Source organism: Paramormyrops kingsleyae, chromosome 25, assembly GCF_048594095.1.
Source record: "Paramormyrops kingsleyae isolate MSU_618 chromosome 25, PKINGS_0.4, whole genome shotgun sequence".
In the NCBI taxonomy this organism is placed as follows: domain Eukaryota; kingdom Metazoa; phylum Chordata; class Actinopteri; order Osteoglossiformes; family Mormyridae; genus Paramormyrops; species Paramormyrops kingsleyae.
The window spans coordinates 1,694,516-1,716,424 of record NC_132821.1 but is presented as its reverse complement, the minus strand read 5'-3'; the positions used below and the strand labels follow the sequence as shown (position 1 = coordinate 1,716,424).

Below are 21,909 nucleotides of genomic sequence, written 5' to 3'. Positions count from 1 at the left end.
TGGCAGACCGGGGTGGTGGTCCCCATCTTTAAGAAGGGAGACTGGAGGGTGTGTTCCAACTATAGGGGGATCACACTCCTCAGCCTCCCTGGTAAGGTCTATTCGGGGGTGCTGGAGAGGAGGGTCCGTCGTGTAGTCGAACCTCGGATTCAGGAGGAGCAGTGTGGTTTTTGTCCTGGCCGTGGAACAGTGGACCAGCTCTATACTCGCGGCAGGGTCCTGGAGGGTGCGTGGGAGTTTGCCCAACCAGTCTACATGTGCTTTGTGGACTTGGAGAAGGCATTCGACCGCGTCCCTCGGGGAGTCCTGTGGGGAGGGCTCCGGGAGTACGGGGTGCCAGACTGCCTTATAAGGGCTGTTCGGTCCCTGTACGATCGGTGTCAGAGCTTGGTCCACATTGCCGGCAGTAAGTCGGACTCGTTCCCGGTGAGGGTTGGACTCCGCCAGAGCTGCCCTTTATCACCGATTCTGCTCATAACCTTTATGGACAGAATTTCTAGGTGCAGCCAGGGCGTTGAGGGTGTCCGGTTTGGTGACCTCAGGATTAGGTCTCTGCTTTTTGCAGATGATGTGGTTCTGTTGGCCTCAGCCGAGTGTGAAGCGGCTGGAATGAAAATCAGCACCTCCAAATCCGAGACCATGGTCCTCAGCCGGAAAAGGGTGGAGTGCTCTCTCCAGGTCGGGGAGGAGGTCCTTCCCCAAGTGGAGGAGTTTGAGTATCTCGGGGTCTTGTTCATGAGTGAGGGAAGGATGGAGCGGGAGATCGACAGGCGGATCGGTGCGGCATCAGCAGTGATGCGGGCGCTGCATCGGTCTGTCGTGGTGAAGAAGGAGCTGAGCCAAAAGGCAAAGCTCTCGATTTACCAGTCGATCTACGTTCCTACCCTCACCTATGGTCACGAGCTGTGGGTAGTGACCGAAAGAACGAGATCGCGAGTGCAAGCGGCCGAAATGAGTTTCCTCCGCAGGGTGGCTGGGCTCTCCCTTAGAGATAGGGGGAGGAGCTCGGTCATTCGAGAGGGACTCGGAGTAGAGCCGCTGCTCCTCCGCATTGAGAGGAGCCAGATGAGGTGGCTCGGGCATCTGCTTAGGATGCCTCCTGGACGCCTCCCTGGTGAGGTGTTCCAGGCATGTCCCACTGGGAGGAGGTCCCGGGGAAGACCCAGGACACGCTGGAGGGACTATGTCTCTCGGCTGGCCTGGGAACGCCTCGGGATCCCCCCAGAGGAGCTGGAGGAAGTGGCCGGGGAGAGGGAAGTCTGGGTTTCCCTGCTGAGACTGCTGCCCCCGCGACCCGACCTCGGATAAGCGGAAGTAAATGGATGGATGGATGGATGTTACATGTGCTTTTATTCAGCACAAACTCAGCACCAATAATCTGAGACCACTTAGAATGTTATTATATTTTTTGTTAAAATCAACTTTAAACATACTTTTCAAAAACCTATTTTCTGACATGCTGAGAAATTGTAAAAAATCACATTATAGACATTTCTAGGTAAGACTTTTGAGCTCTGAAGCTTATAGACACAGGGGTTGGTTACACATAGGTGAAAGAGACATTCTGAAATTGTATGTCGTTTGATTACTAAAGCGTTAGAACTTTAGAGTGACACTCTTTTTCTCAAAGTCAGTGTCCTGCACAATGAATATTGATTGGATAGGTGTCCCCACGCCTGTAGTAGTTTGCATGCTGTCAATGGCCCATCAGTCTGGAATGTCACTGCACCCCACACCCATCACTTTGGAAAGGCAGTTTGAAACGCAAGAAAAGTAGCAACAATAAAATCCTTTTCACAGTTTATTGGTAGATGGAATGAAAAATAAAAAATTGTGACCATATAAATATGATGAGTGCCTATGCAGAGTTAACGGAAATAAAATAATTCACTATTATTAACGCTCTGGGGACGAGGGCATCGTCGACCGCGTATCTTTCTCGTGTATTTCAGTTTATATGTCACTGAAATCATTATGTAGAATCATGAAAAAAAACACTGACTAAATCCATAATCTGTCTTCTTTTCAAAACTTCCATTGTCGGAAGTATTAAAGTTTTTAAAATTAGGTTAAATTGGCAAAAAAGCAAACCGCGTCACCTTTCTTTGTTTTACCTGCATCGGGGGCGTGTAGTACCACTCTCAGCTGAAGATCGCTATTCACATTCTAAATAGGCTGGGTTTGAAATGGCAACCGGGGGCGACATGGTGGTGCAGTGGTTAGCACTGTTGCCTCACACCTCTGGGACCTGGGTTCCAGTCTATGCCTGAATTACATGTGTATGGAGTTTGCATGTTCTCCCCGTGTCATCGTGGGGTTTCCTCTGGGCACTCTGGTTTCCTAAGACATGCTGAGGCTATTTGGAGTTACTAAATTGCCCATAGGTGTGAGTGAATGGTGTGTGAGTGTGCCCTGCTATAGGCTGGCCCCCCGTCCAGGATTGTTCCCTGCCTCGTGCCCATTGCTTCCGGGATAGGCTCCGGACCCCCCCGTGACCCAGTAGGATAAGCAGGTTGGAAAATGGATGGATGAACTGGCGACCGTATAATTACAGGCATACAGGCTTAGCCCACTGAGCCATGAACACAGGTATGAGATTCGCTGCTGAAAGTGGCAACACTGGCGCAAAGCTTCAGCAGTAGAGACGTATCCGTGTGCTATATTGTAGCCCATCAGTGTAAACACAAACAAGAGCACATGTCTGGGTAATTTCAAACACAATGGGCATATTCACATATTTCTTTACCCAATACTAACTGTCGGTGGGCGATCAGAGCTGCTTCGAGACGCAGACGCTTAAGTCAATCACTCTTGTTCTTTCTATTCGTATCACGAAGCTGTACAAATATATTTAGTTTCTATCTCTATATATTTGAAAAGTAGACCGTCCAAGGTTTCTGAGGGTGTTCTTTAAATGTGTATATGACAAAAACTCGCAGAGTTATTGAAACGGTTTGGCGAAATTTCTGTCAGATCCCGCCGGCAGGTTCGCCGACCCCAGAGTGTTAAAATCTCCACCTATGGCCACGGTTTCTTGTATTTGAACTAATATTAAAGTAACTATTTGGCTGAACAGCATCCAGACCCGTTAGAATCTTATAGACCTGGATCATGTCCCCCCTTAGTCTTCTTTGCTCAAGGCTGAACAGATTCAGCTCAGCTAACCTCTCCTCATAAGACATTCCTCTAAGACCAGGAATCATTCTCGTAGCTCTACGTTGCACCCTTTCCAAGGCAGCAATGTCCTTCTTAAGGTATGGTGACCAAACCTGCACACAATATTCTAGGTGGGGTCTTACCGAGGAATTATATAATCGTAGCATCACCTCCCTTGACTTAAACTTCACATACCTAGAGATATAACCCAACATTCTGTTTGCCTTTTTTATTGCTTCCCCACACTGGCGAGAGTGGGACATGGAAGCATCAACATACACACCGAGATCTTTCTCGTAATCAGCTATCTTTATTTCAGTGGAACCCATAAAATATCTGTACTTTATATTTCTGCTCCCTGCATGAATTACCTTACATTTATCTGTGTTAAATTTCATCCGCCAGGTTTCAGCCCAGTCACTAATTAAATCAAGATCCCATTGTAGCCTCTGTGCTGCTAGATCAGTATCTGATACACCACCCACCTTGGTGTCATCTGCAAATTTAACCAGTTTACTGTATGTATTGGTGTCAATGTAATTAATGTAAATTAGGAACAATAGTGGTCCTAAAATTGAACCCTGCGGTACCCCACTATGAATGCAGGCCCACGTGACATTGTGCCTCTAATAACTACTCACTGCTTCCTGTCTGTTAACCAGTTTTCGATCCAAGCTGCTACAGTTCCTAAAATCCCTGCAGCTTTGAGCTTTAGCAAGCCATTTGTGGGGGACAACATCAAAGGCCTTCTGGAAATCTAAGTAGATCACATCGTAGGCCTTTTTGTGATTAATTTCTCTTGTAGCTTCCTCAAAGAGCTCAAGTAAATTAGTTAAACAGGATCTTTCCTCTCCTAAATCAATGTTGGCTATGCCTCAGAATGTTATTTGAATCCAGGTAATCTACCATTTTTACTTTGATTATAGGTTCCATTTCTTTTCCAGTTATGCAACGGTCATCTGTGGTAATGCAGAACCGAGATGCATCGCTGAACATGGTACGACGCCATAATGTGTCTATGAGGCATCCTCTGTGTCTGGTGACTAGACGTGCATATTTATCATAGCTCATGAAGGGGCCGCACACAAATAACCATATCCCCATCGCATATAGCGGAGACACACAAGGTCTGACACTGGACTGTATGGTACACACATGATCACTACTTACACAGAACACGGAAACACGTGAGTAACCTGCACAGATCGGGGCACACACAGGTAAACACACTTATCTAAACCAAAGAATTTACGGCAAATACAAACAGGCTGTGTACACGGCAGGCAAGCATGTCAGACATGCTAATAGGCTCTGCTATGCGGAGCCATGTTACCGGCACTACAATTATTATTATACATACAAAAACCCCTTGGAAGTGCAAAGAATGCAACGTGCACGTTTGTCTTCAACCAGACAAAGACTGTTTTGAAGCTTGGCATCCTGATCAGGACTGACAATTTATTGTTCTATTATTCATGTATTATTCCAGTAATATCATGTGATTGCAGTTTATATTCATCAACGTTTAATCTGTTGCATGTTAGAAACTGTATAAAGGCTACTCTTGTCTCTTCTTCTCTTAAAGTTCACACTACCTTTCCAGACTGATGGGTGTGGGGGGCAGTGACAGTGACATCCCAGGCTGATGGGTGTGGGGGGCAGTGACAGTGACATCCCAGGCTGATGGGTGTGGGGGGCAGTGACAGTGACATCCCAGGCTGATGGGTGTGGGGGGCAGTGACAGTGACATCCCAGGCTGATGAGTATGGGGGGCAGTGACAGTGACATCCCAGGCTGATGAGTATGGGGGGCAGTGACAGTGACATTCCAGACTGATGGCCCATTGACAGTATGCAAGCTATTACAGGTGTGGTGACACCTATCTCATCAATGTTCATTGTGTAGGTCTCTGACTCTGACTTGAAAAATATAGTGTCACTCTAAAAGTTCCAACACTTTAGTAATCAAACCATTTGAAATTTCATTGTCTAATTTACCTGTGTACCTTACCCCTTAATGCCTCAGAGCTCGAATGGCTAGAAACGTTTATAATGTGATTTTTTTACAATTTCTCAGCACCTCTGACAATAGGTTTTTGATAAGTATATGCTTGGGATAAATGTTTTGTAGATAAGTGAAATATTTAAAATTGCCGAGGCATGTCAGACTACCTCAAAAGTAGCTGAGAGGCCTCAGACTCCAGAGGGTTAAATGTATATAAATTAGGGCTGTCAAAATTAACTGGTTAACGCGGATTAATCCATGATCATGATTAATCTGGTTAAAATTTTTAACGCAATTAACCCATCTGCAGCGCAGAATGATTCAAAATCACTGAAATGTCTCTGTCAACCCATTTCGGGTAGTTTTAGTGCGTTCCATTTCCCCTCGGAACTTGTATTCCGAGTCGGATTCCGGAGTTTTGAAGCCGGAAGTGACTACATGCGCTCCCGTTTCTCGGACATCTCAGAGCAGCACAGAGGATCCCGAGTTCAGAATCCAAGATGGCTGCGCCCTTTATCAACAGAAGGGAAAGTTGTAGTCTTATACTGTTTAAGCACTACTTCTCATTTGTGGCTCATTAAATCGGTCGCACACGTTATACCGTCCAACTTATCTGTGGATGTGTTGCTGCGGAGTTTTATATGTAAAGCACCGCACGTAATGTGTTATCAACTGATATTGCTAACAATGGCAATTAACCGGGCTAGAATTGGTCTTCATGATTAGTTGGATTATTTGTCGGATTTACGGTAGTTCATGCTAATTGTAAGCGAACGAAGATAAACACCATTAAAACTGAGGTACCTTAAATTCGACAAGTTGTCCGACTAAGCAAAAAATCTTGCTTTTTGATATGGGTCCATGGTATTGCACTTCTGTGGCAGATGGAATGCATCCGACTCATGTTCAAGATGTTCAATAAACATGTTAAGTGCATATATATTCCCTTTTTTCTTGAGTCTGTTTGCTCATGCAAAATTAAATGTGATTAATATAGATTAAAAATGAATGATATTTACTCATGATTAATCAAAATTAATCCACAGGAACCCTGTGATTAATCTGATTAAAAATTTTAATCATTTGACAGCACTAATATAAATATTTTTATTTCTTGGATATATTTAAAACAGCCATTTTTGTTAATAAAAGTGAAAATACAGATTTGTTGAGAGTGGAGTCTTGGGGGCTAAAGGTTCAGAAGATGTTCGTTTCTTGAACCTGTGATACATTCTTACCATTGGGACCATGTGACCTCAAGGTATTCACCCTAATGACCCCACAAACCGCTTTAAGTTGAAACGCATCTCTGCTTTGAGGAACTGTTTGTGTTTTCATATTTTTCACAATTAATCTTATCCAATTTAATAACTTTTCTGCTGTGGGTTTGGCCTCTATTGAGCTATGCACCAACTGGAGGACCAATATGACATCAATGGTAGCAACCAGCATCACCACAGTACCTTCTACTGCAGCAATGTTACTCTGCAGTAGAAAGCAGCTGAGATGCCATAGCTGATTAATCCCTCCCACATTACTCCAGTATTATTATTACTGGGTCACCTGGTAGCGGAATGGTGCCAGTTTTCCACAAACAGCGAATGACAGCAGCTGAGATATACAGGAAGGCTACTGCAGTTGGTGGGTAATCCACTGTGCCCAGCAGTCAGAGTGCCTCCTCAAACGACAGGATGCCGCCGACCCGGCTGTACGCGCTTACCTGCAGGAGCGCAATGAAGAGGAAGAAGGAGTTGGCTGCCCTCCGGAACTGGGAGTAGAGGAAGCGTGGCAAAAATGTGAGCACGTTGTATTTTGCCGTGCTAGAAATGAAGGGGACAATCTGTTAGACCCATACATACGACAGGAGTCCATGTCTAAGAGCCCAGAACATACAGTACTGAGCAAAAGTCTTCGGCAGACAAAAGAAATGCTTAAAGCTGTTTATCTGGAGAGTAAGTAGACAGTTGCTCAGAACAAAAAAAACAAATTAGAACACAGGCAAGGAAAGAGTAACACAATAAAAACTAGTAAAAATTTCTTCTGTTCTCCAAAAAGTGACTGATATCTATGTAGTTGGATGGCTGGAGGAACACGGCTTCAGCTCCCACACCTCTCCTCAGGGGCACCTCTGCCGTTCCATGCATTTATTCAATTTCACCACCAGCTTACTTAATTAATCAATCTAATTAGTTAAAAAAATCAATGAGATATTTATCAGCTATGTGATACGTGATAGTGCTCTAGTCAAAAAATACATGGGTGTACTGCATGGTTGCTGGAAATAAGGGTTTGATTGCAGCAGAGATTTGGGGATGGCTAAGCTAACACACTTTGACAGGCATAATAGCATAGTTTAACATAAAGATCATTTACACATCATTTGCTTTGGCTGTTTAAGACTTTTGCACAGTACTGTAAACCTGCTGCTTACAATGGCAGGGGGTAAGCCGTCGTGTACCCACACTTCCTCTGGAAAAATATGCAGCCTATTTAACATGACATTAACATTACAGCATAATGCATTGCGAACTGAAAAAGCAGAAACTGAAAGTGCAAAAAAACTTTCTCAAATATAAACAGCATTCTGTGTATAATGAATTATTTATTGCTTAAATGTTGCGATCCATAAAATACATATTTCACCATAAAGGGCACATTGACGTTGTTATAGCCTACCTGCAGAAAGGTTTAAATCACTATTTAAATAACTTTATCAGAGTGAATTGTACTTGGAATATTTTTTGTAGTGTAGTCACGGTATTTAGATAGAAAAAAAGGCTTATCAATGTTGGAATCAAAGAAGAGAAAGCAAGCAGACGTCAGCAGCATCTGTGTCTGTGTCAGTTTCCCTCCGAGACACCAAGTCCTGCTTATTCAGCCTGTAATGAGATCATTTCTCACTATCGCCCACTATCTGATCTCCACACTGCTGCTTCACTGATCAAGGGGTGGGGCTAATGATATGCAGCAGTTTGATTGGCCACGGTTCTGGCTCACATGTGCAAAATCAAGTAACAAAGGCCCCAGATTGTTAAACACATTATTACTAAATAATGAAGCATTGGACCCATCACTTCAGATCAGACAGCTCCAGTCACATATCGGGTTGGGCCAATGGCTTTGATTGGCTAAGAAATAGAGGCCACAGGGTAAAAGGTGAATCCATAGCTACGTGGTCACCCCCAGAACTAAGGCTCAGTCCAATAAGATCAGAACCAAGAATCAAGAAAGATCCAAGAAAACTGTCAGTTTCACGATCCCATTCAGTCTATTTATGGGGGTGGGAGATAACAAAAATATGTGGATGAACAAAAAGGATTACAGTCACAAATGATAAGAATGCAGAGCTGAGAGGCAGAGAGCAGTGTACTGTAGAAGTGGGAGGGGAGCGGCTGTCATCCGTGGCCTTCGATTTATAATGGCCTGGCTTATAAAGACATAACACGTACATCTCTCTCCACTAACGCTGAACACCTGCCCAATCCGCTCCGGCCAGAGTGATCCCAGGGCGATCACGTGGAACAAAGGGCGAGATAAGGGAGGCTGGCTCACGGCACACATTCACAGCGGGACGGGCAAAGGAGCACATGCGTGTGCACACACATACGTCACCAAGGGGGGGCAACAACCAAACACTATGTGCACGCCCCTCCATTTCATCTGAAGACACAGAGAGACACACACACACACACACACACACTTACAGTCGTGTAATCATATCTTTTTTGGGGCCGCTCATTCATTTCTATAGGAAAAATGCTAATGCTAACTATGACAACCTTAATCCCTACCCATCCCTAACTATAACCATAAGTAACCAAACAAAATACAGGAAACTAGTCCCCATAAGGTAAAAAAACAGGTATTCATCATATTGTGGGGACATTTGGTCCCACAAGGTAAGGTATACCTGGACCACGAGCACACGCACACGCACACGCACACGCACACGCACACGCACGCACCTGTACTCAGATCTTTGTGGGGACCATCCATTCATTTCTATGGACAAAACTGTAATCCCAGCAATGACAACCTTAATCTGTATCCAGTCTTAACCTTAATCATAAGTAACCAAATAAAATACTTAAGACTTCTGCCATTTTTAGAGGGGGACCAAAATAATGACCCCACAAGGGCAAAATAACAGGTTATCATCGCATTGTGGGGACATGTGGTCCCCAAAATGTAATGTAAACATGACCCCACACACACCCACCATTTCCCAAAATTTCAGGTCCAGTAAGTAAAAATCCAGTCCAAGATTTTGTTTCAACCAACCATTTGAGCATAAAGAGTCACAGACACAGAGTACTCAGTTGCTTGGTTGAAGCGAAATCTTGGGACTGGATTTTTACTTTCTGGGCCTGAAATTTCCACCTCTGACACACAGACGCAGACACCCACACAGACAGACACACACGGATTGGTCATTAAGACTCAGCGGCGGAGCACTCAAGCATGCGGCGATCCCTCCCCCACGTCCCCTGCTGGGACGGCACACCCCGGGGTATCCCTGGCTGGCTGAAAGGCACACACAGTGAATGACTCACTGCTCCTCCAGAAGGCAGGCAAACTGTGCATTGATGTACAGTCGGGCACCAATGTTAATGGATGTTGATCATCATCAGTGTCACGTGAGGGTGGGGGGTGTTTACATCAGCTTTATGCAGGGTCCCACATTTCCCAGTCAGCCCACTTATACCTGCTGACCTACTGGCCCACATTCGTCATTCGAACCCTTAATGTGGTCACCACTGCACAAGCCCTCGGCGTCTATGCCGTGACGCACTTAATGAAAGCTAGGGGGCACCGTTATCACTTCCCATCTTTAATTAGAATGATAGGAGGGTCCTCCATTATTCAGATGTACTTTACGTGATGGCACGACCACAGAGACATCAGCAGCGTGCTGGAAACGAGACGTGGCAGCACGGGGGGGCCACAGGTAAGCGTTCAGTGTGATGTGAGAGGGAGAGGCACAGGGGGCGAGGAGGGACTGGGCCTGATAGGCGGGCCGGAGCATCCTGCATTATCCTGAGCCCTGCCGTCTTTACCTTGGATTGCCAAAGATCTCAGCATCAGCAGAATAATTTCACCATTGGGCCCTGGAGAAAGGCCCTTAGGCTCCAATTGCTGCAGGGACTGGCTGACCCTATTTTCTCAAAACATATAAATGTCACACTCACAAGCCAGATAAAAGATCTAATTCATCTGGACCTGTTTACTGTTTGCACCTGAACTGGTACCACAGCAATGTATGTACACATGTTTATCAAATTCATAATTGATACTGCTTCTTAGAAGCTCAGTACTATATTGGTGATTCTCTGAAGGATGCCACAATTAGTAGAAATGGTGAATAGATGAATCTTAGCCTCGATTCATAACCTCATGCCTGGAACCCATATGTGGCCCCCATTTCATGGCTTCCAAATTATCGTTTTGCCAGAGCCAGGTTAACTGTAAAACGTTTCCCAAACATAACTATTATAAACTTACATTTTAAGACTTACCAGCTCCACAAAAAGTTACGTACTGAGGGTATGAAGTTTCACTGCTAACTCCGATTAAGCACACTGTAGTAAAGTGTACGGACATAGATATACAAACTTATGGTGAGCAAAGTATTCTTCAGGAGGACCACAGTGTCCTTTTTATCACTGCATGTTCTCACTGCTAAGACACAATGTGCTGTGAGAGGGTGTGTAGCTCAGCAGGTTAAGAACCCATGTTTGTGTCCAGAAGGTTGTATCCTGTGAAGGGTCGTAATCCCATCACTGTTGGTTCCTGGGGCAAAGCCCTTAACCCCAACTGCTGCAGGGTTCCTGCCGGCACCCTACACTCTAGCTACAAGGTAACGTGCTGGATTCTTGCACTGACCCGTACGTCTATGCTGTTCTCTTAACCAGTCTTACACAGCAAATAAACGTCATTGGACTTGGCCCCTTTCAATTAAATGATCATGATCTAGCTTGTAAACATGGCACTCACAGAAAGTCTTGGGACGCTTGCATAATTCTGTAAAAATGTTGCAAATTTATTGGTTCCAAAATGAAAGTCCACTGGAAAGTAACATTTAACACATCTACATATATTTTCTACACTCGACTTTTCCTTTTTTTTACGGTCATATTTTTTTGACTAAATCAGTTTTGTTCTTGCCATACACTCACAAATAAAATTGTACACAAATAAAGTAATATTTTTATATTTATAACTTAAAAAGTTATAAAATCAATATTTGCAATATTTTTACTGAATTAAGCAAGCTTCCTAAAATTTGTCTGTGAGCACTGTACATCTGTAATAATTCATTTGCTGATAATAATACATTGATTCATAATGGTGTCATGCCAAGGGTGTGTATTGACGCATATCAATGTTTGCCAATGCATGGTTGCAAATCTTAGCAGAAAACAAATAGAGTCCTTTGTTGTGCCATGTCAAATTGAACTGCTTTATCATTGTATCAGCATGCTGCACAGAGATCCTTACAAGGCTATAATTTAAACCCCTAGGTGTAAACACGTCTTGCTCTAGAAGCCAAAACAAATCTTCACTGCGCATATTTTAGGTGGAGCAAATCGCTTTTATATGCAGGCAACTGACAGCCTCCCTGTTACTGTGAAGGATTAAGTCAAAGCTGAGCTTTGAATGTCACCCAGCGAGCTGACAGCAGGAATCTGGGGACCTGTGTGCATACATCATTCTATATTGATCACCTGACCTCAGAAAACTATAGCCAGCCAATAGCGAGGGAGCAAAGCAGTCATGTGACAACAGGGATGCAATACATTGTGACTAAGTAAAGGCTTATATTGTATAGGTAAATTTTCTACGGAAAACATATCCCCACTAATCAAATCAGACATGGTGCAATGGCTGCAAAATTATAAAAGTGCTAGCATGATGACAGCATGTGGCATGTGACCTCAGTGACAAAAAAATCTGGTAGGTGACAACCTCACTGTCCCAGATGTTTTTTAGGCTGCCCAAGAGGACAGATCGTACCAGAACAGGCTTTCCACTTCCTGTCAGGCCGTCGCTCAGGGTGCGACTCGAATGATAGCAGCACAGATGGGCCCCATCTTTCTGTGTTAGCACTTAAATGATTGTAGTGTAATTACAGCCACTCGACAGCACTGGGGTAACAACCTGCGTCTCTCAGGTTCAAGGAAAAAACTAAATAAAATGCTACATTTTGACCGGCTTACAAAACCCATTTTACTTGTAAATGTGAATAGAAAAAGAAAATAGCTTTCAAAAAAGAATTGCATTTGAAAGTACATGAACAGTACATGCTAATCTCCTAGAAGGGGTTTTGCTTTTGACACATAGCATTCAGTTCAGTTTCATGAACTGCTTGCATTGTCCATACTCTAAATACGCCTGATATGAGCCCAAAACCTTGTCTGGGTTTGCCTGGAAGTGCTATTTACACCGCAAAGCAATAAACAGCGTCCACTAAAACAGAGCTCAAATGACATGGACCCACAGACTAGATTCGGGCGCACGACACAATTACCATCAACGTTTTAAACCGGTTTAACTGACTCTATACAAAACCTTCATTACCAAAGGCCTAAATCAACCGAGAGTAATGATGGGAAGGTAATATAGCGTGTCAAATAATGGTGAAGGATCTGGCACTGGAACGGAGGCAAACAAGATAGATAATAACTGCCCTGCTCCTCGAAACATAATGCACAAGGTTCGAGTTTCATGGTTTATTTTCGGTGAGTAGACTGCAAATCCTCATTTTACGAGCGTCAGTCGATCTAAGTGATGAGTGCTAAAGTGTTTGTTGTGAGAAAAACAAATAGTACTGCACAGAGAAGCAAGTAAAAGCACGATCGGGCCAGAACAGGTAGGAAGATGCCTGGATCTACTGTAGTGCCGCCATCTTGAGCTATCAAGCTATCTCTGCTGTTCCAGCAAATCACCTAGGGGCCATTGCAGAATGCATTCATCAATTCCAATCCAAATCAGAAAATGGGACTGCCCCAACCCTGGTAGAGACGACATATTTAGTGGAATGATTTGTCATACTGGGTATCAAAACTGGAAATCATACACCACCATATAACCAGCTACAGGAAATCTTCATAAATCAAACTACACTAGCCTCATTTGAAATCTTTCAGTTTGTTTAAAGTTTGATACCGATAATTGCTTCTGTCAGGGGGGGGGGCAAAGTGAATTTGTGCAACGCATGGATGGGGCATGGGTAGACTTCAAGCAAGGACAGACCTTTGACAGACACAGTATCGACACAGAAAATGCTGTTTGAACGAGAGGGGGAAAAAATCCCACTTGGACCTGTGTGTCAATGGGGATAAATGGAGGTAGAGTCGGGGGGGGGGGGGGGGGAGTGTCAGTCCGATGCGCATCAGAAATACCCAACAATTCAAAGATGCAGATATGAACAAGGGACATGGAGAGTTAATGAACACAGACATATTTGCTGGACTCTGCTTTCAAAACAGTTCTGCCCCCTGGCTTGACCTAAACGGGTAGCAGTTCTCTTCAAAAAAGGGGACAACATAAAAACCCAGAATGCTGTTGTCAATTACATCAGTCTTCGGTGACTATGCCACACAGGTCACTTTTAACTGGGTAATATCACGCCTAAGGCCCTAGGCTGACCTGACTCGGTTGCTGCAGAACTTGGTGAGCTGCGGCTGGTTAATGAAGATCAGCCTGGAGTCCTCTTGGTCAGCCAAAGAGGTCTTCTCAGAAGCGTCTTCTGTCTTCTCATAGCCTGGATGAAGAACACGGACAATGAGGAGAGTGATAGCAGCTGACGGCGCAACAGTAAATAATGAAACTTTGTCAGCTACATCTATAGGTTTCCAAACAATGGTGTCGCCAGGACAGAACTTCAGAATTTCCACCAACAACATCTGCTTGCGGAATCTCGGCCCTTCATTCTCGCCACCCTGCATTCAACACTACAGAGGCAGACTTGGGTTTCTGTGACTGGTGACATTTAAAATTTCAGGCACACCACCCCCATCGCCCTGCATCTACCTCCTGCCTTTTTTCCTCTCCGGTACGCAGTTCAAGTTTCCATGTGAACATTTAATGAGATATTTACAGTCAACCCAGGATGCACTACAGCGTCACCTGACAATAAGCTAGTATCATCTTCACCCCGTTTGTGACATTATGGCTGTCATGTTCGAGCTGGATACAGTTCGTAACTGGTTCCATTTCACTAATAAAAATGGCACCAGATTCAATTCCATAATGGAACCACACTCAAGACCAAGATGTTGACTAAACTTATGAATTAAAATCATGAATCATTTGCACAAGTACAGGTACACAGAAGATCTTTGGTCTTCATGTCTCCCATCCTGCTCTCCTTTGAGACATACTGTACACATACTGATGCAGGTGAAGTTTGGGGTCTGAAGGCAGTCAGCCATATTTATACGCAGCCCTCCCCCCAGAACATTTTTTTGGAGCTTAAGGACCAAATAGCAAGGTGAGTATTCTTAGTGGTGGACAGTTCAGGTACAGAAAGTAAAAATCCAGACCAAGATTTTGTTTTAACCAACCAGTTGAGCATAGTGAGTCACAATTGGTTGGTAGTAACAAGATGCTGGTCTGGATTTGTACTTTATGGACCTAAACTATCCACCTCTGACTATTCTGCTGAGGATGGGATTCGATCCGGCGATGTTCAGATCACAGGCATAGAGCCACACATCACCCTCACCCTCCACAGTAAATACATGCTCCTATTCAGGTATAAGAGAGACAAGCCACATATTCATTCCAGTCGCCCAAAGCGGACTGAATAACAGCGATAAGGATGTCTGTTTAGTGCTAGGCAGAGGGGAGGGTGTAAGCGGGGCGGTGGGGGGGAGGGTGTAAGCGGGGCGGTGGGGGGGAGGGTGTAAGCGGGGGGGTGGGGGGGAAGGGAGCACCATCCCATGCCAGCTCCCCGGGGATTCGCAGATCCGCAGAAAGGGGATTGCGAGGGCAGGGATTATCCCCACAGAGACAGCTCCCTGCAGGCCGAGTCCGGCGGGATCGCTGCCTAAAGAGGATCATAGGGGACCATGACGACATATCCCAGGCCCAGGTGAGGTGGGGAGGCAGGCAGAAAGTAGGCGGCCCAGCCAGCCTGACCTCCCCTAGTGCGGCGGAGAAACCACTGGGCTTTAGTCCTAAGATGACACCCTGAAAGTCCTGCAGGGGATAGCGATCCCGCCCCCCCCCCGACATGTACGATTCCAATAACACACACAGCAGTGTCAAAAGGCAAGCCATGTTAGCCAAGGATGAATGAATAAAAAACAAAAACAGACCTCAAAAGACCCATTTCGAAGACATGAAAACTTCGCAAAAGAGCTGTGACATCATTAATGTTCTGTGCTTACAGCAGACGCACACCTTTTGGGACATCACCACACTGTTCTGAACACACTGCAGAAACACAGTCAGTGTCAAGCTTCCTGCACTCATTTACATTGTATTTATTTAGCATATGTTTTTATCCAAAGCAATGTACCTTTATTTATTTATTTGTTTTTTATTTTTGGGGATCACAGGGTCAGACAGACTGGAGCAACTAGTGGTTAAGGGTCTTGCTCAAGAACTCAATGGTGAAATCACTTTGCTGACTTAGGGTTTGAACTGGCAACCTTCCAATCAGAGGTGCAGAGCCCTAAGCCTCTGGGCCACATCCCCCCCAACATCCCCAACTACTGCCCTCCTCCAATCTGCTTCCTGATTTTTACCCCCTTGTTCTATTATGCCATTCATTCTTTCTTAAATTCTTCCTTTCTGTCTTCCCCAATAAAATCCATGCCTGACCTGGCATGTGGTTTATCCGAGCGGATTACGCCATAATTTGCTCTTGTTGCGCGAGGAACTGAAATAAAGGTGGCGGCCCACACCAGGTGCGGACAGGCTGATTTTTATAGTTTTAGCGGCGTGCTTGAATGCAACTTCACTACATCTTTTTAGCATTTGAAGAAACCCATCACTCAGCATGGCTTCCGTTAAGCGGCTTAGTCAAAGATACTTCAGCTGGGCCCATAAGTTACAAGCCCGAACCGATCGCAGCTATGCTACAATAGGATTATTAGAAGTACTGACCCATGACCCAGATCTAGGCTGGTCCACTGTGTCACAAAGAACCTGAAACGCTAAAATTACACGACAACAATGGCAAGAACTACTTACGAGCTTTTTCATTTTTCCCCCATCAGAGATTCTCATCATCAGTCAGCCCTCAGAAGCGAACACAAGATGGCCGTCATTAATGATTAAAGGCCAGGCTTAGTAATAATAAATAGGCAGACAACTGCGTCCGCTGAAGCCGGGCCGCTCGCAGGTGGATTTTAAGCAAAATTAGTTCAGACTGCGGCCCAGTTCAATGAACACTTTCATCTGTTCGGCTCAGCCAACGTTACAGCTAGAAAACCAAGCAGCAGCAGGTGCAGGAGAATCCGTGCTCGTAGGTTCTGCAGGTGCCGCGGATTCACCCCCAACGGACCAGGTGACGTTAGTGACAGTCACTCCACGGAGGGTTGACACCTTGCCACTTTCTGTGATTGGACGCACCCATCGCAGATTTCTGAAACTTACAGGATGAGAAACTTAAAACATGCTAGTGACAGCAATTACCCCATTTGTCCCCCCCTACGAAAAAACAAGTCATCCTCAGCAGCATAATATCTGCATGACACATGGGATGGTTAAATACATTAGTATTATTTTATCTTTTATTATTTTACATTAGTATCAGTAGCTTTTCTTTTGTTCTTTTAAATCAGCCATTACCAACTCAGCAGAGGCCTTATTCCCCCGGAACGGAGGTTACTCTCCCACACCGTGGCCCTGTCACTGTCACTATCAGGATAAACTGGAAACATGACTCAATACAATCTTCTGGCGCCTCAACAGAAACAGAGGTCAAAGAAGGGGCCGTATCCTTAGCCGGGTCCGGATATAGGCAGTGCACCTTGAGGAATAGCAGGGGAGACAACGGGACAAGGCACTTTCCATGTCAGCTTGGACTAGGATGATAACGGATAACGCTCATTATGATGGGAGCACTTTTCCAAATGTAAATGTAAGCTGAAATGTTAAAATGCTTTATAAACACTGTAAGGATTTTCATTCACCAAGATAGTAGAACTCATTTTTAACACATCAATCTGTTTGTTTGTTCATATATTAGTATTACCAAGCCATTTAATGCTATTAACTTGTTTGCCTGTTCTTACATAATGAGGATTGCAATCAACATATTTAACAATCTTTGAAACGGACCCAAACCAGCATAAAATCACTTACGCAGGATCACATGATATAGGCCGCACTCCAGCGAATGTGCCAAATCTCACGCATCGCTCTGCTCTTTGATCAGAAATCATGTGTGTGACACTGAAAGTGTTAGAAAAGTCTGAAACACAGGAAAGATTTCTAAAAGGGAAAAATTCAGGATCAGGAAATAAACTGGACACGCTATACATCACATATGTCACATGCTTTCGTCAACGACGGTGCAGAATGACCTTATATGGGGTGGTCTTGTTGTTTTTGAGGCGCTACACAAAAGCTCACTCCGCAGCCCTCCACCTGCTAAGTGTAGTGACTGTTTGCGGCCAAAAGACGCACATGTGTGGTCTGAGTGGCGGTAAACAGCCCCGCTGAGCACATATCTTTAACAGCAAGAGGCACGGAGTAACATGATAGAAAGTGATGAGTGCATTCTGTCCGTAACAAGTAGCAAAAAATACACCTTCTATTCAAAGACTGACAGTTTGAGGTCCCTGATGCCTTTCCAACTTGGCTGGGCCACTAGGTCAGATAGGGGTAAGGTGAGGGTCACTTTGAGTTCAGGATGGTCACACACACACACACACACCTTGTGAAATGCACCAGCTGCAGGTTTTGAGCAACCAATAAAAAAAGACACATGAAACAGGCTAATTCCTGTAGCCCTGAGCAGCATCTCCTCCGAAGATAAAACTAGCCAGCTTTAATGAGCACTGTTTGATCCTTGATGTCACATTTCCATGTTCACAAGGTTCCATTTCATTCCGGTTTCCCAGTGGAACATGACCATCTGCCCTATGGAAGCCCCACAACTGGCCATCACTGTGTCGATGTCATGAAGGACACAACCCCGGCTGGGTGGCCGCTGCTCACTGCACAGCCGTAGTGTGGCTAACACAGTTTTTCAGTGGATTTGGCTTTACTGTTAGTGACAAATTAAGAGCAGACAGTCAAATTATACCCATGTCTGCAGAGTCGTTTCACAGACCTAGATAGACAACACTCCCCTTCCTTCTTTCCGCTGAGAGAGAGAGAGAGGGGGACAGACAGTCAGGCTTCGCAGGGAAAACACGCCTCCTTGCTAACATCATGATCACTGTTGCAGACACACAGCACAGCACCCTTCACATCAGAGGACTAAAAGGCTCCCTGCATGTTTTCACGTTAAAAACACAGGGAAGTGAATCTACAAGGTCCACTGCTCTGGTAAACCACAAAAATGGGGGGGGGGGGGGTGTTCCCTGCATCCTGTCTGGTCGGAACCATTTCAGACGGCTTAGAGCTGTGTCAGGGGGTTTTGAGACTGCAGATTACAGGTCGAAGCGCCACTGAGCCACATGATATTAACATGGTGGCTATACTGACCTTTATATCACAGAAACACTAACGTACTAGAAAATACTACAGAGATGGTGGGCAGAGGGAATTATTCTATTCCTGGTGCACTACCTGTATCCCAAATACCAATACACAACAGGATTTCATGCAGGCGATGTATAAATTAAATAAGAAATAAACAGAAAAACCCTTGAGAAATAAATGAGCAGTTGCCAAGAGCTCAGGCAGAGAAGCAATCAGTATATTAATATTACAGCAATATTATACATGAGGCACTGCAGTGACTTTGCATATATGATCTGACACTGACTCTGGCACTGAAATCTGACGTATATAACTACTAGATGCTCCAGAGAGAATTCCTCAATGACGTTACATGCAAAACGTACACAATTTTTCTTATTCTACACCTACAAAAACATACAAACTATTAACGATTGGAATTGATTGTGATATTTTTTCAGCGATTGGCTAAAATGTAACTAAAAGAAATTGATACACAACACCCACAGTGATATATCACTCTACCGTTGCAGAGTCCTAAGGTGGTGATGCGTCAGAATTAGAAAATACTCCAGGAAGTGATTATTTCCACTTAGCAGCATGGCATCCTGTTAAAAACATGGAAGGAAATCAGTGTCAGCAAGCAGGATGAGATATAATCAAAAGAATGATGTAGGAGGCATTGTCATCATTTCAACAGACTAAAGTGTCACAGAACGAAAGTCATGCATGCAAGTCCCAAGTCAAACCAGCAAATTACAAAAGGTGTTTTAAAAAAATAAACCCCAAAATACTAACTGGGCAACCATTTTCTTTGCATGACCTCAATTATAAACGTAATGTCCCTGACATAAGCTGCAGCTAATATCTTTGATAGAGAATATAGTTTATAATAGTTTAGGCACAAGACAGGGTGTCATTACTGAAGGAAAATGCTGCATTGACACAAGCTTAAAACGTAAAAACACGACCAGGAAGATAATAGATTTTAAAGTAACAAAGGGAATTAAATAGTCATCCATCTGAATTCTTGATGGTGAATGCATTATTACACGTTCAGTATTTTAAATCAGCTTTCTTTCTTTCTTTGTTGATCTTCCCCAATTTGAGACTTTTACCCAAAGTACCATTTCAGATTAAGAATCCTTGTCAAAAGCACTGCCCAGCATTACAATACCTTAATCAGTAAGTAAGCTGCCAATGACTATTTTCAATTTTGAATTCCTCCCCTGTATGCCCATGAATTATGAATCACTGCAAGCACTTTGACACAAAAATAAGTCCAGCTAAACGAGACTGCTACACTATCGCCCAAACAATAGAACCAAAAAAGCACTGTTACATAAAAAAAAAGTTACAGACTCAATTGTAGTCCCTCAAATTTTTGTTGCTTTTGAAGTTAGCTCAAGTACAAAGAAGGGGCCTGTTTCACAAAGCAGGATTTCTTGCTTAACCGGATAACTTATCAGATTTAAGGTAGTCTGGGCTAAATAGACTTTATTTTCATCCACTTACATTTGGCCCAGACTACCTTAAATCTGACAAGTTATCCAGCTAAGCAAGAAATCCTGCTTTGTGAAACAGGCCCCAGGACAGTAAATGCCTCTGTGGATTAGGACTCTGTATCAGTGGTCAGAAGGTGGTTGGTTTAAATCCTTAGGCCAGTGAAGTGATAATATTACCATTAGGGCCTTAAGATAGGCCCTTAATTCCAAAAAGTTCTCCAAGGGTGCTATATACATATATTTAGTTAAACCAATGCGATTCAGCATTACACATATATGTTGTACATGTATAACTGTACATGTGACAAACCTCTTCAATCTTGAATTTTGAATATACACAGCTCTGGCTTCTAACTTCACTCTTGTTCTTCATTCTTAGTTCGTGACACAGTGCATCCCATTTAACCATGTAGACCAACTGGCCTGGTATCGTGATCAAGAACTTGAGTTACAGGTCAGGAATTTATGAAAATGGTGCACTGTTCCAGTGCTTTGATTTTGCAGCATGCAATGGAGGCCACCTCGATTCATGCTAAAAATATCCCATCGCTGAAGACCCGCAGTCGTCATACTACGACTAGGGGAGGAGGTCATGCAAGTTTACTGTGCCAAGTCCAGTCTGCGTGCCTGGGAAGTGCTGTACTGGTTTGGCAGTCAGGAGGTTGAGGGAAGCCACCAGAGGGAAAGGAATAAATAAAATCACCTGCTACTTCCTGTAACACCTTTATTAGCCAATCGCTAACATCCTCAACACCACTCAAACCAAACCCCCTCTACTGGACAAAGTGAACAATATTACACATTCTACTACTGTATCTTTTTGGAAAAAGAAAATTCTACAGTTTCATGTGCAATAAAATGCTTTTTATTTGCTTTTTGCAGAAGTACAGTTGCTGGAATTAGTTAGTCTTCGCATATTCCATCACCCATCTTGCTCACCTGATGCACACACATATATAGAGTAGTGGGCAGGGTTAATTAGCTAATTAGCGAAGATAACTTTTTCATTAGTGGATTAGCATTTCTGCTAACTTTGAAAATCCTTAACGGACCAATCAGCTTCCGTTAAATTTAGTTCCACTAACTGTAAATCGGCTAACAGTTTCTCAGGTAAAGTGTTACAGTCAAAAACGTTTGTAAACCCTAAAAATAACACACATTTGTTCCAGTCTGTAGTGAGCACAAGACATGATTGGTCAATAATTTGTGGTATTTAAGATGATCTGGGCTAAATTTCTTGCATAGTCACATAATTTGTCAGATTTCAGGTACCCTAGTTCAAATGGATATTATCTTAGTTCACTTACATTTAGCCCAGGCTACCTTAAATACGACACGTTATCCAGCTAAGCAAGAAATCCTGCTTTGGCCCCTTTCCTTTAGTTTGCAGGTTCTGATTGACAGAGCTATAGACCAATAAAGAGCCGAGACCCTCCTTTCCTGTTCCTAATTGGCGCCATGTTTGTAGTCCCCAAGCGGCTTCACTGGAGGGCAAAATGTCAGCATGGGCCAGTTGCAGAACAGGACTCCTCCAACAATAACTGTTATATGCTTATTCACTTTAATTTAAGTCCTGCAGAACTAAATTGCTATACGTGTT

At 43.9% G+C, this 21,909-nt stretch overlaps 1 protein-coding gene across 2 annotated transcripts in view; it reads right to left on the bottom strand.

Annotated features, from left to right (window-relative positions):
• Nucleotides 1-21,909, bottom strand: part of LOC111833176 (phospholipid-transporting ATPase IA) — a 127,624-nt gene that overhangs the window by 90,052 nt on the left and 15,663 nt on the right. For both annotated transcript variants that reach the window (XM_023791154.2, XM_023791155.2), the window contains exons 2-3: nt 13,810-13,924; nt 6,881-6,980 (exon numbers count right to left, since the gene is read on the bottom strand). In XM_023791154.2, coding sequence (XP_023646922.1) covers nt 6,881-6,980; nt 13,810-13,924 — 215 coding nt within the window. The remainder of the gene's footprint in view (nt 1-6,880; nt 6,981-13,809; nt 13,925-21,909) is intronic.